This window comes from Dichomitus squalens (genome assembly GCF_000275845.1).
Source record: "Dichomitus squalens LYAD-421 SS1 unplaced genomic scaffold DICSQscaffold_69, whole genome shotgun sequence".
Taxonomy (NCBI): domain Eukaryota; kingdom Fungi; phylum Basidiomycota; class Agaricomycetes; order Polyporales; family Polyporaceae; genus Dichomitus; species Dichomitus squalens.
In genome coordinates, this window is record NW_006766951.1 from 145,974 (window position 1) to 158,884 (window position 12,911).

General features: G+C 54.7%; 5 protein-coding genes across 5 annotated transcripts; 3 read left to right on the plus strand and 2 right to left on the minus strand.

Moving 5' to 3' along the window:
* Nucleotides 1-560: 560 nt before the first annotated feature.
* On the minus strand, nt 561-2,203 carry DICSQDRAFT_141056 (rhamnolipids biosynthesis 3-oxoacyl-reductase). Its single transcript, XM_007370515.1, has 12 exons — nt 2,166-2,203; nt 2,067-2,108; nt 1,890-1,999; nt 1,764-1,826; nt 1,589-1,695; nt 1,475-1,533; nt 1,401-1,410; nt 1,214-1,347; nt 1,049-1,142; nt 908-984; nt 815-850; nt 561-755 (listed from the first exon to the last, which is right to left on the minus strand). Exons 1-12 carry the CDS (start codon nt 2,185-2,187, stop codon nt 658-660), a joined length of 852 nt encoding a protein of 283 aa, XP_007370577.1. The 5' UTR covers nt 2,188-2,203; the 3' UTR covers nt 561-657.
* A 2,111-nt stretch (nt 2,204-4,314) lies between these two features.
* On the plus strand, nt 4,315-5,483 carry DICSQDRAFT_141057 (Osmotin thaumatin-like protein). Its single transcript, XM_007370516.1, has 4 exons — nt 4,315-4,454; nt 4,515-4,800; nt 4,865-5,128; nt 5,190-5,483. The coding sequence occupies exons 1-4, from the start codon at nt 4,350-4,352 to the stop codon at nt 5,300-5,302; spliced, it is 768 nt and encodes a 255-aa protein (XP_007370578.1). The 5' UTR covers nt 4,315-4,349; the 3' UTR covers nt 5,303-5,483.
* Nucleotides 5,484-6,453: 970 nt separating this feature from the next.
* DICSQDRAFT_70940 (uncharacterized protein) lies at nt 6,454-8,280 on the plus strand (the record flags this gene model as incomplete). Its single annotated transcript, XM_007370517.1, has 5 exons — nt 6,454-6,636; nt 6,696-6,755; nt 6,848-7,798; nt 7,863-7,952; nt 8,014-8,280. Coding segments are annotated over 5 exons (1,551 nt in total), but the record flags the coding sequence as incomplete, so codon positions are not given.
* Nucleotides 8,281-8,846: 566 nt separating this feature from the next.
* Nucleotides 8,847-10,039, minus strand: DICSQDRAFT_129951 (uncharacterized protein; the record flags this gene model as incomplete). The annotated part of the gene is made up of 3 exons (XM_007370518.1): nt 8,847-9,426; nt 9,499-9,936; nt 9,990-10,039. The coding sequence occupies 3 exons, from the start codon at nt 10,037-10,039 to the stop codon at nt 8,847-8,849; spliced, it is 1,068 nt and encodes a 355-aa protein (XP_007370580.1).
* Nucleotides 10,040-10,775: 736 nt separating this feature from the next.
* Nucleotides 10,776-12,338, plus strand: DICSQDRAFT_112749 (vacuolar protein sorting-associated protein 26). The gene is made up of 7 exons (XM_007370519.1): nt 10,776-11,077; nt 11,162-11,234; nt 11,288-11,444; nt 11,512-11,676; nt 11,760-11,935; nt 12,025-12,194; nt 12,252-12,338. The coding sequence occupies exons 1-7, from the start codon at nt 10,931-10,933 to the stop codon at nt 12,255-12,257; spliced, it is 894 nt and encodes a 297-aa protein (XP_007370581.1). The 5' UTR covers nt 10,776-10,930; the 3' UTR covers nt 12,258-12,338.
* Nucleotides 12,339-12,911: the final 573 nt, after the last annotated feature.

A 12,911-nucleotide genomic window follows, 5' to 3' on the forward strand; every position in this document is an offset into this window, starting at 1 on the left:
GTCTTGCTTATGGCGTTCAAGAGAGAAGCGGCAGCTTCGCGCCTCATCGCATTGTCAGTGACAGCGTCCATGATCTTCGCCACGTCGGCGAGCATGCTATGAGTAGCGACGAACGTGGTCGGTGAGCGCAGGTGGTTAGCGAGGAAGTCTTGGTCTATATCCTGAGGAGTGTCGTAATAACCTGTCATCCGAACCAGTGAGCTGCAGAATCGACGAGACGGTCCCAAGCGATCTCACCTTGGTCTTCAGATGCTGTGTACCCCTCATTGCTCTCGTCCGACTTGGGGGCATTCGGATACTGGAAGGACTCAAACCCGGCTATAATGCAGGTGTGGACATTCATCTCGTGGGCGACGTTGACACTCGTGGCTTGGCAGACAGATATCCAGAGCACTGGTGGTGAGAGCGTTAGTTCAAGTTTAAGAGGATGGAGGAGGAACCGTATGAGGGGTGGAGGCGGAGTTGACGTTGACCTGAGCGAGGTCGGCGATTACCGCATATGGGCGCCTACATATTCGTTCCTTTGTTCGACAAGATTACTCGTGCAACTCAGACCAAAGGGGAGAATGGCTTCAGATTGTCTCGTATGACGATTTAGATAGCGAATTGTGATAGTACATCCTATGAGAACCCTATTTCCGGACGAAATGGACCGACTCATAGCGCAGCCTTCATCCGCGAATGTGCATTGGCACCGTCGAGAATGATGTGCGTGCCGGAGACATATGCTGCCGCCGGACTAGCAAGAAATAGTGCTGACATGGGACAAGGCAAGGTTCAGCGCCGGTGTAGGAAGTTTGCGAGCGACACGTACCGACACCAGCCATATCTCTTGGGTGGCCGATGCGTCCTGTAAACGAGTGAGCTCAAGTGAGGCATGCAATGGTCCCCACTATGGATTACTTACCGAAGGGACTGCCCTCGGCAAGACCCTCTTCTCCATGTTGTTTGAGGCCAAACGCAGTCATCTTGGACGGGAAGACGCTGCGGGGCACACCGCATAGCGTACTCAGTGCAACGCGTTGTCTTTGGCCTACCGGTGACTTACCCAGGGCAGATCGTATTGACGGTGATGTACTTGTTTGCAAGAGTAGTAGCCAACAGCACCGTAAGCTGGTTAAGCGCTGCCTTGCTCGCGCCATCTGAATACGTAGACAAGCGAATCAGCCTACTATGTAGTGGCCGGGATCTGGAAAGCGCAGGCTAGGCGTACAGCTCCAGGTGCCAGTACCCTTAGCGGCGACTTTCGCGTCCTCCGTGACTGTGATGAAGCTTGCCACGGACGAGATGTTGATCACGCGACCGGGATCGAAGGAGGTCGCGTCCTTTGCGAGGAGCGGAGCGAGCCTGGGCTGCAGTTGTCAGCACGCGCTCTGCCTGTATCCAGCACGCTAACTTACGATGAGGTCACTGAGAAGGGGAGAGGTCGGTCGGTTGTCAGATGTCCTGGCTATGTTGCAACGCTATGGCTTACCGTAAAATGGGCTCTTCACGTTGAGCGCCATGACCTTGTCCCAACCCTGTTCTGGGAAACTACGATGTTGCGTATTGAGCTCCTCGTTTGTGAGAACGCAAGATGATTGCTCACTCGTCGAATGGAGCACCCCATGATGTGCCTGAGTTGTTCACTAGGATGTGCACCTTGGGCTCCCGCTCCTTGATAGCATTAGCAAGAGCATCGCAACCGGCCTTCGTCTATTGATCATCGTGGATGCGACGCATTAGTCGCCGCCGAGATGTGCGCCGAAAGGACGAGCGCTCACGCTGATATCCGCCACTACGTAATGACAACTTCCTGGTCCCTGTTTGTTGAGTGCATCACTTGTCTGTGAACGAAAGCTATGATGAGCATTCCCTTCGTGACCGGATCAACTTCAAATGGTACTCGCATCTTTGAGCTGCTGCTCCTTGCGAGACGCAATGTATACTTTGGCTCCATTCTGAACGTAAGCTGAGGCAATCATACTCCCAATTCCCGAGCCTCCACCAGTGACGACGGCTGTAAGCATGTTCTTCAGCTTGCTAATTTCTTTGGGGCAGGGAAGGGGGAATTCTATGGCACGTACCTACTTTCCCCCGGACACCGAACAAGGCAGAGGTCGAGAAGTCTACCATTTGGCTCAGTTAATCATATGACCCGGCTCAATGGGCGACTTGCTACACACCCAACTTGTTTTCTCCCGACATTGGAACGCTGCTTCGGTGGTGGACGTCGTGGTCTACCCCGCACTTTCGTAGTCGCCCGCCTGTACCTGTAGCCCGGCTCGGCAAGTTAAGTCGCCGGACCAATCAACGTCAATGTCCATATGTATGAGCGCCTATTGACTCCCGTCCCCGACTCAGTATGTACGCACATCCGTCGTCCCAACCTACTGAATGCTATCCACAATAATCACTTCAGAATAATAATGTCGCTACAGCTGATACACATTTTCTGATTACATTTCCTGATGAGGCTCTTGCACTCATTCACGTTAGCCTTGACCGCAGCAAACATCGCCATGTAAGTACCTCATCGTTATCCTGCTTCAGTCGCTGAATGCTCATAGCTAATCAAAGATCGCTGAGGGATGGAATGGTAACCAGTGCAGTCATCCAAATGTACAGACTCTGCTCCTGCATCCTCAGACATAGACCAGCGGATCACGCTGACGCATAGTGTACGGTGACCAGGTAGCTCAATATACAGAGGCAGTCCTCAGCATGCGACGAAGCTGATTTCAATCGCTATCCCCTTCACCCTGATTTTACTCACAGCAGTACCGCCACTACATAGAATGAGGCCCTTCAAGACGGACGGCCCCAACAGACACAAGACACTTTCAGCGAAGTAGAGGACTTCTGTCGGTATTATCCACGTTATGTCCTTGTGATCCCAGTTCTTATGACAGACTACGATCCGTTTCAGTCATGCGCTCGTATCCACTGCACACTCCACTCCCGCATGAAGCTAGAGCTTCCCGTAAGAAACGCCGATCGCTTGGGAACGAGATCGCAGCTCACGCCTCTTCAATAGGCTTGCTGCGGACTGTTCCCAGTATCTGTTCGTGGACCGTGACCTGCATGTGGCGGTACGTCCGAGCTTCCGCGCATCTTCTATCTCTCGGCTCTACAGTGTCCATGGATCCCGACTGACTGTAGAGGGCTTTGCCGTGCAGGACTGGGACTAAGATCAGAGCATTCACTGGGTTCTGCACGGGTCAGCTGGTTCGTCAAGAATGATCACTTAGATGAAGCTCTATTTCCATGTCGCATACTTAGACGCGTGGAGTGCTATCAGGTCTCTACAGTCATAGAGAGATGTAGTGGACCTTGACGTGGACGTCTTATCATCGGGCGATCCGTATGGCACAGCTTTCTAGCCAACGTTAACGGATTGATGGCAGATCTGGGGCGATCGCACTCTCCTGCAACCACTCTGCATGTGCTTTCGGGCTTAATGAGATCATCCGTGAGCGCGTTTCTGTCTTATGAAGTCCTCACGTTGTCATGAAGGACTGCCGATCAAGTCCAGAACTGCAGCTGCATATGAGCACCGCTCCAGTGATCCCGCTGCTTTCGGTATATTTGGAGTATATTATAGAGTCGAGTTTGTTGCATTGGTCCTCCAGCTGTAACTGGGTCGATCCTCAAAGCCTCTTAGTCTTGCAGGGCATAACCGAGATCCTACAGGCGGCAGAGCTGATCACATTCCTCTACACAGTGTGCTCGATGCTCCACAGCGCAAGATGGGTGTTCAAGTGTCCACATGGCCATCCACACCCCAGCATCAACGGCTGGTGCCGGACGACGGCGGCTGTGAAGCGTTCATGCATCTCACAACTGTATCCCACTGCGGCGGAGCCGACGACCGGAATTGGCAGGGCACAGGCATTCGCGAGCCTCGTGGGTGTGGGCCCGCCTCTTCTCCTCCTTGCCGACGACACCGCGACCATGCGCATCCCCCGCCTTAGCAACTCATAGGCGCGAAAGCTCGGGCCGTGCCGATCTTTGTTGCCCTCGTACGTCACATCTGTCAACCTGACCCCATTTTCCAACTCACTTAGTACGAGTATCCTCTGCAGCGGAGATGCAAACAGGAAAATGGGTTGATATCATGTGTTTCGGGGCTCCAACGTTGACTAGGGAAGCATGCGTGTCTTGACCTCAGAAAGCGTGTCCTCGGATGTTCGTCCGTCTTCTGCGTAACTGTGGTCGACCTTGATTGACGTTGGGCGCGTCTCACAAGGTACCGGAAAGTTTAAAAGGGGACCGGTTTTGGGCTGACCATCATTATCTCCCTTCTCTTCATTTCTTTCTCTTCAGTTCACACCCTCTCATCGCTGCTCGTACCCCAGTGTACCGCCACCATGAAGAGCTTCGTTGCCGCCGCTGCCACCCTTGCGTTCGCCACCACCGCGACTGCACGTACTTTCACGGTCGTCAACAAGTGCTCTTACACCATCTGGCCTGGTGTACGTTAGCTCATCTCTGTGGAGTTTATCGGACCCCGTGTGCTCACACCACGCGACTAGCTGTTCACTGACCTGAACGTCGGCACTGCCGTCCCCGACCAGCCCACCGGCTGGGAGCAGCCGTCTGGCCAGACCGTCACCTTCACGGTCCCGGACAACTGGAAGGCGGGCCGCATCTGGGGTCGTCGCGACTGCGACTTCTCCACCAACCCCGGCCCCAACTCTTGCGCTGATGGTGGCTGCAACGGCGGCCTCGAGTGCGACGCCCACACAGGCACCGGTGTACCCCCCGCCACCGTTGCCGAGTTCACCTTCCAGGGCGACGGCAACCAGGACTGGTACGATGGTGAGGTTTTCCAGGATCAACTCTGCAGTGCAGTGGCCGTGTTACTGACCGCATCGGAATACAGTCTCGCTCGTCGACGGCTTCAACATTCCCATCCGTGTTGATAACGACAAGGGCTGTTCTGTTGCGGACTGTCCCGTTGACCTTAATGCGAACTGTCCCGCTGAGCTCGCCGGCCCCACTGATTCGAGTGGTGCGGTCGTCGGCTGCAAGTCTGCTTGCGTCGCCGGCCTCGGTGACCAGACCAACAACCCTAACTGTTGCACGGGTACCCACAACACTGCCGCGACCTGCCCGCCCTCCGGCGTCCAGGACTACTCGTACTTCAGTGCGTATCTCTCTGCCTCTCCATATCTTCGCTAGAACGTGGTAGCTGACGATATTTGCAGAGAACAACTGCCCGAACTCATACGCGTACGCGTACGACGAGTCCTCTGGCACTGCCCTGTGGACATGCGACTCGGGTCTCGCTGCTGACTACACCATCACCTTCTGCCCTTGAAGCAATCCTATCATTATTGCGAAGGCCCCTGCCTCACGCTCTTGCCCTTCTGTCCTCGCGCGGTGCTGTTCTGCTTGAATTTGGCGACGCTCGGGGAGCTGCTTGGTGAGGCTGCCAAACAGCTCACTTATATCATCGTAGTACACATTCTTTATTGTCGCACATCATACCACCCTATACCACCAATGTTATCTAGTTCAATCAATTTTCGATCGCTCGCGCTTCGCTGAGGTGTGCTCCCTTAAATGTGGCGAAGCAAGATGACAATTTGAGTGGCTTTGGCCAGGACGCAAGCTAATACTTAGTTGTCAGTACTTCGGAGCGGACAGCTGCAAAGTTCATTGTTCGGCGATTCCCGAGCGCATACCCGACGGCAATTCTGATTTCAGCTTTCACCACAACCCTTCGCATCCGTCCACACATCTCGTCGCCCGACGCTTGCCTGCCACGTTAATAGTTGATACACCAGCGAGACCCAAAGCTATGTGACGCACTGCTCCATAGTCGGTAACAGCAGAGCCGCAGAAATATGAATTCTACAACGTCAAGATGCGCATACTTCGCCTCCGGTGAACTACGGGTCTCAAAATCAAATACGCCTTAGGGATCTGACACGCGCGGCGCATCCCCGCTGGTAGAGCGCATAGCCCTCGGCGACGGAGGGTTTGCATGCGCTGGCGCTAGGGTAGGCCGATCCCTGTATATATGTGCGGTATCATGCTCTTGGTCGACCTCGCACTTTGGGGATTTCATCAGCCGTTTTCGTTATCCCCCTTCTTCTTCTCGTCTCTCGTTCGCGGCTGACTCGTTCCACGTACTTGTTTCTTCGCGCGGGCGGTCTCCTACTTCTTGACTACGTCCTCTCGAGGCAGAGCTTGCTGTCCTACTCCCGAATAATCCCTACGCAAGATTCGAATGGCTATCGCAGAACGTGCCGCATCTGCGGCTTGGAAGCATAACGTCGTGGCTCTCCTCGCTGGGGGTGCCCTCGCCTTCGCTGGCTCCACGGCTTCCGTTGGACCTGTCCAGGGAAACGTTGGCGACATATCCTGGGGCAATTGCACCGACAATAGCACCCTTCCCGGAGCTGAGTGTGGATACGCTGTGTAATTTTCGTGTTATAGATTGTGACACGCGATAGCTGTGCTCACCACATTGTTTCCAGCGTGCCACTGGACTACACAAACAGCAGCGCCGGTGTCGCCAAGATCGCGCTCGGCCGCTACAACGCGACGGCTTCACCCCGCAAGGGCGCCGTCTTCTTCAACCCGGGAGGACCTGGAGGCACTGGTGTGTATCTCGCAACACAGCTCGGTGCTTCTTTCCAGGAGTTCGTAAGTGCTGGCCACATTATCTCGTTCGTATGTTTGACGCTCAATGGAACGGCCCACAGGTTGGTGAGGACTACGACATTATCGGCTTCGACCCGCGTGGGATTGGTCTGTCCGAGTACGTCAGGCTCGCAATATACGCATCTCGCCGTGCCTGATCATTGATCATGTCAGGCCGCAAACGAAGTGCTTCACAGGCAACGGCTCTCGCCAGGCGTTCATCGCGAATACTGTCCTCGATCGCGGCTATGACGTCTCACCGAACCTGACGGATCCGTTCAACCGGTATCACCTCATAGAGACCCAGCGGGATGCGAACGCGCTCTACCAAGCCCAGTTCCAGGTTTGCGCACAGACGATGGGCGAGACGATAAAGTACGCGGGCACGACGTCCGTCGTGCGCGACATCGATTACATCAACACCATACTTGAAGGCAACAACTCGTTGATCAACTTCTACGGCTTCTCCTACGGGACGGTCATGGGCCAGTACCTCGTCAATATCTTCCCGGACCGCGTTGGACGCGTCGTCATCGATGGCGTCGCCGACGCCGACTCGTGGGCGAACAAGGCTCCGTACCAGCAATTACCCGTATGGCTCAACTCGACCGATGCAACATACAAGCTTCTCTATTCAGAGTGCGCAAAGGCCGGACCGACGGCCTGTGCACTGGCTACGAAAGAGAACGAAGATCCGAACGATATTTTCAACCGTGTGGAGGACTGGATCGACAGTCTGTACGAGACGCCCTTAGCGGTACCCAACGCGACACTCCCGGGCATCCTCACGAACGGCCGCGCACGCCTCTTCATCGAGGGTGGTCTCGAGGCCCCACTTGGATGGCCGCAGATCGCGCTTGGACTCGCAGAGGCGATGTTGGGTGATGGCTCGACGATGCTCAACGCTGTCAACGAGAAGGACCTCGTCGACCTAGAGCGCTCCGCGGTGTCGTGCAACGACCAGAAGCCGTTCGGCCTGCTGAAGCCGGAGACTGTCGTAGACGCAGGTCTCGCCGCGCTTCAAAGCGTGTCGCGCTTCTTCTTCTCTGTCCTCGTCGCCGAGCCCGACTCTGGGTGTCAGTACTGGCCTGTCACTCCCCCAGAGCGGTACCTCGGCCCGTGGAACCACACGCTGAACAATCCAATTTTGATCGTCTCCAATACTGTGAGTGCTATCTCTACCTATTCAACCCTCCTAAAAGCGAAGCTAGAACATAACCTGCACGTAGCACGACCCCGTAACGCCCCTCGTCAACGGCCAAGCCGTCCACTCATACTTGGCTAACTCTTCTGGTCTGCTCATCCAGAATAGCCCGGGCGTAAGTAGTTTCAAGCACGGGAATTCAGGAAGAGAGAAGCTCACTGTAATTGCGATCCTAGCACACATCCCAAGCGCTCCAGTCGACATGCACCAAGCAACATCTGCGTGCGTACTTTGCGAACGGCACGCTTCCTACCCCCGGCACTGTCTGCGAAGTTGAGGAGAGCCCCTTCCCGCCCCCGTCAAACTCGACGGCCTCCAGCATCATAGGGTCAGCCGCCATTGCGGCCTCTGCGAACTCGAAGATGAGGATCTCGGATACCATCCACCGCATCACCCCGGACAAACTCCGCAAGGCCAGCGATCGCTCTCAAGGTGCAAGCTGAGAGCATCCCAAGGTCGCGACAACGGGAGACGTCGATCTACACTTCACATCGCGCAATATACTCTCCTTCATGATTGGGCGGTGCGAGTATGCTTGAAGGTGTTTCACCTCGAACAATATAGTCGTATTGTATACAGCAGGTTTCAGCTGACCGCTCCTTCCGTGCACAACACTTCCTGTGTATTACCTGAATCCTGTATCTATCATACAACATCAATACTTATTGACTTAGAGATCATAGATCAATTGGCTGCAGACGGTATGGTTGGACACCACCGAACCGTGGGGGACGTAAGTGTGACGCGCGCTGACTTACCCATGTGGCTGGTAGGTTGAGCCCAGGACGTTCACATCTCAGCTGGTGAGCCATGACAGCTACTGGCCAACGGTGAGGATATCGGGCACACAAAATGTACAATGTGTAGACATATCGTTAAACATAGTTTCAGACAGATTGATTGATTACCATTGGGCATGATGTAGAATAGAACAAAATAATCCCTACAGTCTTCGTACAATATGAGACAATCGTGCCAATTACAGGTATGAAAGAGGCAGGAGCGACGATCAACCACGAGCTCCCAGTGTCCCCTTCGCTTGGAGTCTCTTCAAGCAACTCCGGATGTGGCGCGCACACGACGACTCTCGCCACGTACTCTGCTTCCCACAGACCGGGCAGCCGTACGCGACCTTGATGTGCACGTTGAGGATGTGGCGGCCGACGCTCTCGACCGTCATCGGCGCCATACACCCACCTGCCGGCAACGGGCAGCACGCGATACACTTCGACGGGTCGTTCCCGCGGCACCCCGGCATGAGGCAGAGGTCGTCGAGGTGTTTGTGTTTGAAGTGCCCGCGCCAAGCCGCGTCGCGGTCCTCGAGCTCGGCCCCGCAGTTGGGCATCGGGCAGCGGATACAGGAGTGGGCCCCGGGCCCAAGCTTGATGGGCTGGTACTTGTCGGGAAGGAAGGAGCAGGGCGACTTCCTCGGCTTAAGTGGTCGACATGCAGAAGTGGAGGCGGAAGAACGTATGGAGCTTGGCGCGACGTAGCCGGGGACGGAAGAGCTGTCCGACTGGGCACCAGCACGTCCTTGCCACGCAGGTGTACATTCGGAGGTGAGGTAATCAGAGAGGGAGAGGTCGGACCTGAGTGATAGTGTGATACGCGGTGAGTAGTCTGTCAAGGCGGGGGGGATAGGAACCCGGTCGAGGACATACCATGAGATGGCGGTGTGCTCGCAGTCTTCGCCTGAATGACAGGCAAGAGGAGCATCATGCCTGTTGCTGGACGACGTGGACGAGCGGGAAGAAGCGCGATGTTGACTGTCCGGCGGAAAGGTGATGATGGGAAACCCCGCGTTCACCTGAGATAAACACAGCTCATCCTGGAGTCGCACAAGCACCAAAGGATCAAAAGTGCCGGAAGGAGGAGGAACGGCAGGATGAGGAGGGAAGTCGAGGAACGCCTTCACCTCGAAGGGAGGAGAGGAGGTGGGGACAGGTGCGTCGAGCCCTCGGGGGAGAGGAGCATCCGCGCCGATGGAAGTCCTGTTATGCTGAGCTGTGAGACCTTGAAAGCGGCCACTATGGACCTTACACGCGTCAAAGTCGAAGAGGACTGTCATTGGGTCCTGCACGAGAGCCAGATGCGCCAGCCTTTGACTCAAATCAGTGCATGCTAGCGTATGCCGCGAAGATAAATTACTCACATAGCTGGATCACAAACGCCCTGAGACGCGCAATCAGAGTGAGAGGCCATTGGTGTGCTTCGAAAGTGAACAGGGGGATTGGAGGGGACTAGGGAGATAGCAGGGCACTGGGACGATGTGGCGATAGGTTCTTGAGGGTGCCTCTGAGGGTCTCAATCTCTCCCCTTTATACCTCCCGTCCTCGTCCATTGTTTCAGCCATTTGTCCGTTCAGCATGGCGAGATCTTCGGGAGAGCACTCTGCAGCCTATGATATGCATGCCGGTTGAAGGAGTTTCGTAGGGCGCCTTTCCGTACCAGCCGGGCAAAGCTGCAGAGTCCTCGGCTAGCGACGAAGCCTCGTCGGAGTATGGATCTCCTGATGGTTCTCGAGAGCCGCTTGGTTGGGTGGCACTCCACAATACATAGGCGGGCCGTTCTCAAAGTCAGTCCCGAGTACGAGTGGACGAGGGCAGCATAACAGCCATTACATCAGCCAGCGATTGGGCAAACGGGAGGGAGGAAGGGATGTCCAGGTAACTTGTTGACTGTTGGTTCAATGTCTGCCTACCTCGATAGCCGCAGGTCAATTTCGTAGGCAACGTCGAGTTCACGACGCTAGTGTTTATGAATGCCCATGTCAAACATGGGACGAGTGCTGAGAGATGTGTAGAGACTAATAGGATTTGATACTGGTGTGTCAGATGGATTCGAATGCGGAGGTTCCTCTCCTTATTTGCAAGTGTTTGCGATCTCCACGAAACGGGAGGTCCTAGTGTCCTCGGCGCTACGTCCTGACGTCGCGCTACGCACGCTCAGCTCAGTTCTGTCCTCCGTCGGCGCACTTTACACTTGGGCGTGCCCTCGACTTTTGCTGCGGTGAATCTACCTAGTGCCCACTATCACCCCTTGCACTTGACGACTGTCCCGAGAGTAACACTTCACGACCTCGCATCTCACCCCATGGCGGCCTACTTCTTCGCGTCCCCGGTTGATGTTGATATCCGACTGGAGGGTGAAGATGACAGGAAAAAGGTGGACATTAAAGGGGAGAAGGAGAAGTTGATATCTTGTCCAGTATACTATGATGGCGAATCTGTCTCCGGTCAGGTATGTTCCCCGTTCGCGCCCGTCATGGTCGCGTCTGCGCAGTAACGCAGCATATGCCTCCAATTCGTCTGACAAGACCCGTAGGTGACGGTACGCGTACGAGACGGGAAGAAGCTTGCGCATGAGGGAATCAAGGTTGAGTTCGTGGGTAGTATTGGTGCGTAGACCGCCATCGTCTTCCACTCGTCCGTTCTGAGGGTGCTTGATCAGAGCTCTTCTACGACCGCGGTCATCACCATGAATTCCTATCATTATCACAAGAGCTTGCGGCACCAGGAGAGATGCGGCAGGCTCAGACTTTCGATTTCCTCTTCAAGAACGTCGAGAAGCAGTTCGAGAGCTACCAGGGCATCAATGTCAAGTTGAGGTACACACTTCCATTTACACTCCCTCTGGTTCCGCCGAACTCAGGCGTCGCGATTCTGTTGTTGTAGGTACTTCATCAAGGTGACCATTTCAAGGAGAATAGCGGACGTCACGAAGGAGAAGGACCTCTGGGTACACTCATACCGCATGCCGCCAGACAGTAATAACTCCATCAAGATGGAGGTTGGTATCGAGGATTGTCTGCACATTGAGTTCGAGTACAACAAATCAAAGTGCGTTTCCTCACTCCTCGTTGTCTGCGGCGTGCTTTTGCGGCTTAGTCTGTAGCTTCGTCGTGTTGCTGACGTCCATTTAGATATCATTTGAAGGACGTCATTGTCGGGAAGATCTACTTCCTCCTCGTGCGTATCAAGATCAAGCACATGGAGCTGTCCATTATCCGTCGCGAAACGACCGGCTCGCCACCAAACCAGTACAACGAGAGCGAAACGATCACCAAGTTCGAGATCATGGACGGTGCCCCCGTTCGAGGTATGTCTTATCACGGGGTTTATCCATCTTGATTATTCGCGGGCTGTGTGTATGTATGCGCATATATTGACTGCTATCTCGTCACACAGGCGAGACGATCCCGATACGACTGTTCCTAGGGGGCTTCGATCTCACGCCGACGTTCCGCGACGTAAACAAGAAGTTCAGCACGCGATATTACCTCAACCTCGTCCTCATCGACGAGGAGAACCGGCGGTACTTCAAGCAACAGGAGATCACGATCTTCCGGATACCAGAAGTACGTCTCCGTCTTTCCTCTCATGTTCTCGTTGCGCCGGCTGACGCGTCCGTGTAGAACTGATTTGGACCATGTACTATAATGTCGATTGTTTATTCCTTGGATTTATGACATGCGGGCTGTGCTCCGAGTCCCCCATTTGCGCGACGTCATCCCGAGCTCGAGGAACATCGCAGGAGGTCGTGGGATGATCCGCTGGCATGTGTTGTGTTAGCGGACCACCTGGAATGATACCATGATACTCACCGAAATAGATTACGCCATCGTAAGCAGTGCCCCATCCATGGACCATGGCTTCATAGTACCAGTATTACAAGTCAATCCTCTTGTCGTCGACGTGAGTGCCGATGACTAGCCGTTCGCCCTACCCTGACCCGGCAAAGACATTCTACAGCAGCAGGTCCATGCCACACTTGCGAGTCGCTGCCAGTGGTGTTGTGCAGCTTGATCAAACCTTGCCGGACACGCTCTGTCCTGATTTGTTTATGGAATTTAGTAGAAGGTCCGATCTTTTTCCTATGCTCCCATCTGTCAGTGAACCTGATACGCTGCTCTCTCCCGCTTCTTCAGATACATGCAGACTCAGCATTACATCTATATCCTCACTTTTAGACGGTGACGGATGAAACTCCAGCAGTCAATCCATCCACCCGTTTACATTCTGACTTCCCTCTACACCCTTCCCAAGTCGTTGCTTTTGAGTGATGACTCCGCTCC

Coding starts and splice junctions, on each gene's coding strand:
- DICSQDRAFT_141056 (XM_007370515.1), bottom strand. CDS start 2,187: ATGTCGGGAGAAAACAAGTTGG. Junction 1,827..1,889: donor AGGAGCAGCAGCTCAAAGAT/GCGAGTACCATT, acceptor TTTCGTTCACAG/ACAAGTGATGCACTCAACAA. Junction 1,534..1,588: donor TGGGGTGCTCCATTCGACGA/GTGAGCAATCAT, acceptor GCAACATCGTAG/TTTCCCAGAACAGGGTTGGG.
- DICSQDRAFT_112749 (XM_007370519.1), top strand. CDS start 10,931: ATGGCGGCCTACTTCTTCGCGTCCCCGGTTGATGTTGATATCCGACTG. Junction 11,445..11,511: donor GGCATCAATGTCAAGTTGAG/GTACACACTTCC, acceptor CTGTTGTTGTAG/GTACTTCATCAAGGTGACCA. Junction 11,936..12,024: donor GGACGGTGCCCCCGTTCGAG/GTATGTCTTATC, acceptor CTCGTCACACAG/GCGAGACGATCCCGATACGA.
- DICSQDRAFT_141057 (XM_007370516.1), top strand. CDS start 4,350: ATGAAGAGCTTCGTTGCCGCCGCTGCCACCCTTGCGTTCGCCACCACC. Junction 4,455..4,514: donor CTTACACCATCTGGCCTGGT/GTACGTTAGCTC, acceptor CCACGCGACTAG/CTGTTCACTGACCTGAACGT. Junction 5,129..5,189: donor CCAGGACTACTCGTACTTCA/GTGCGTATCTCT, acceptor CGATATTTGCAG/AGAACAACTGCCCGAACTCA.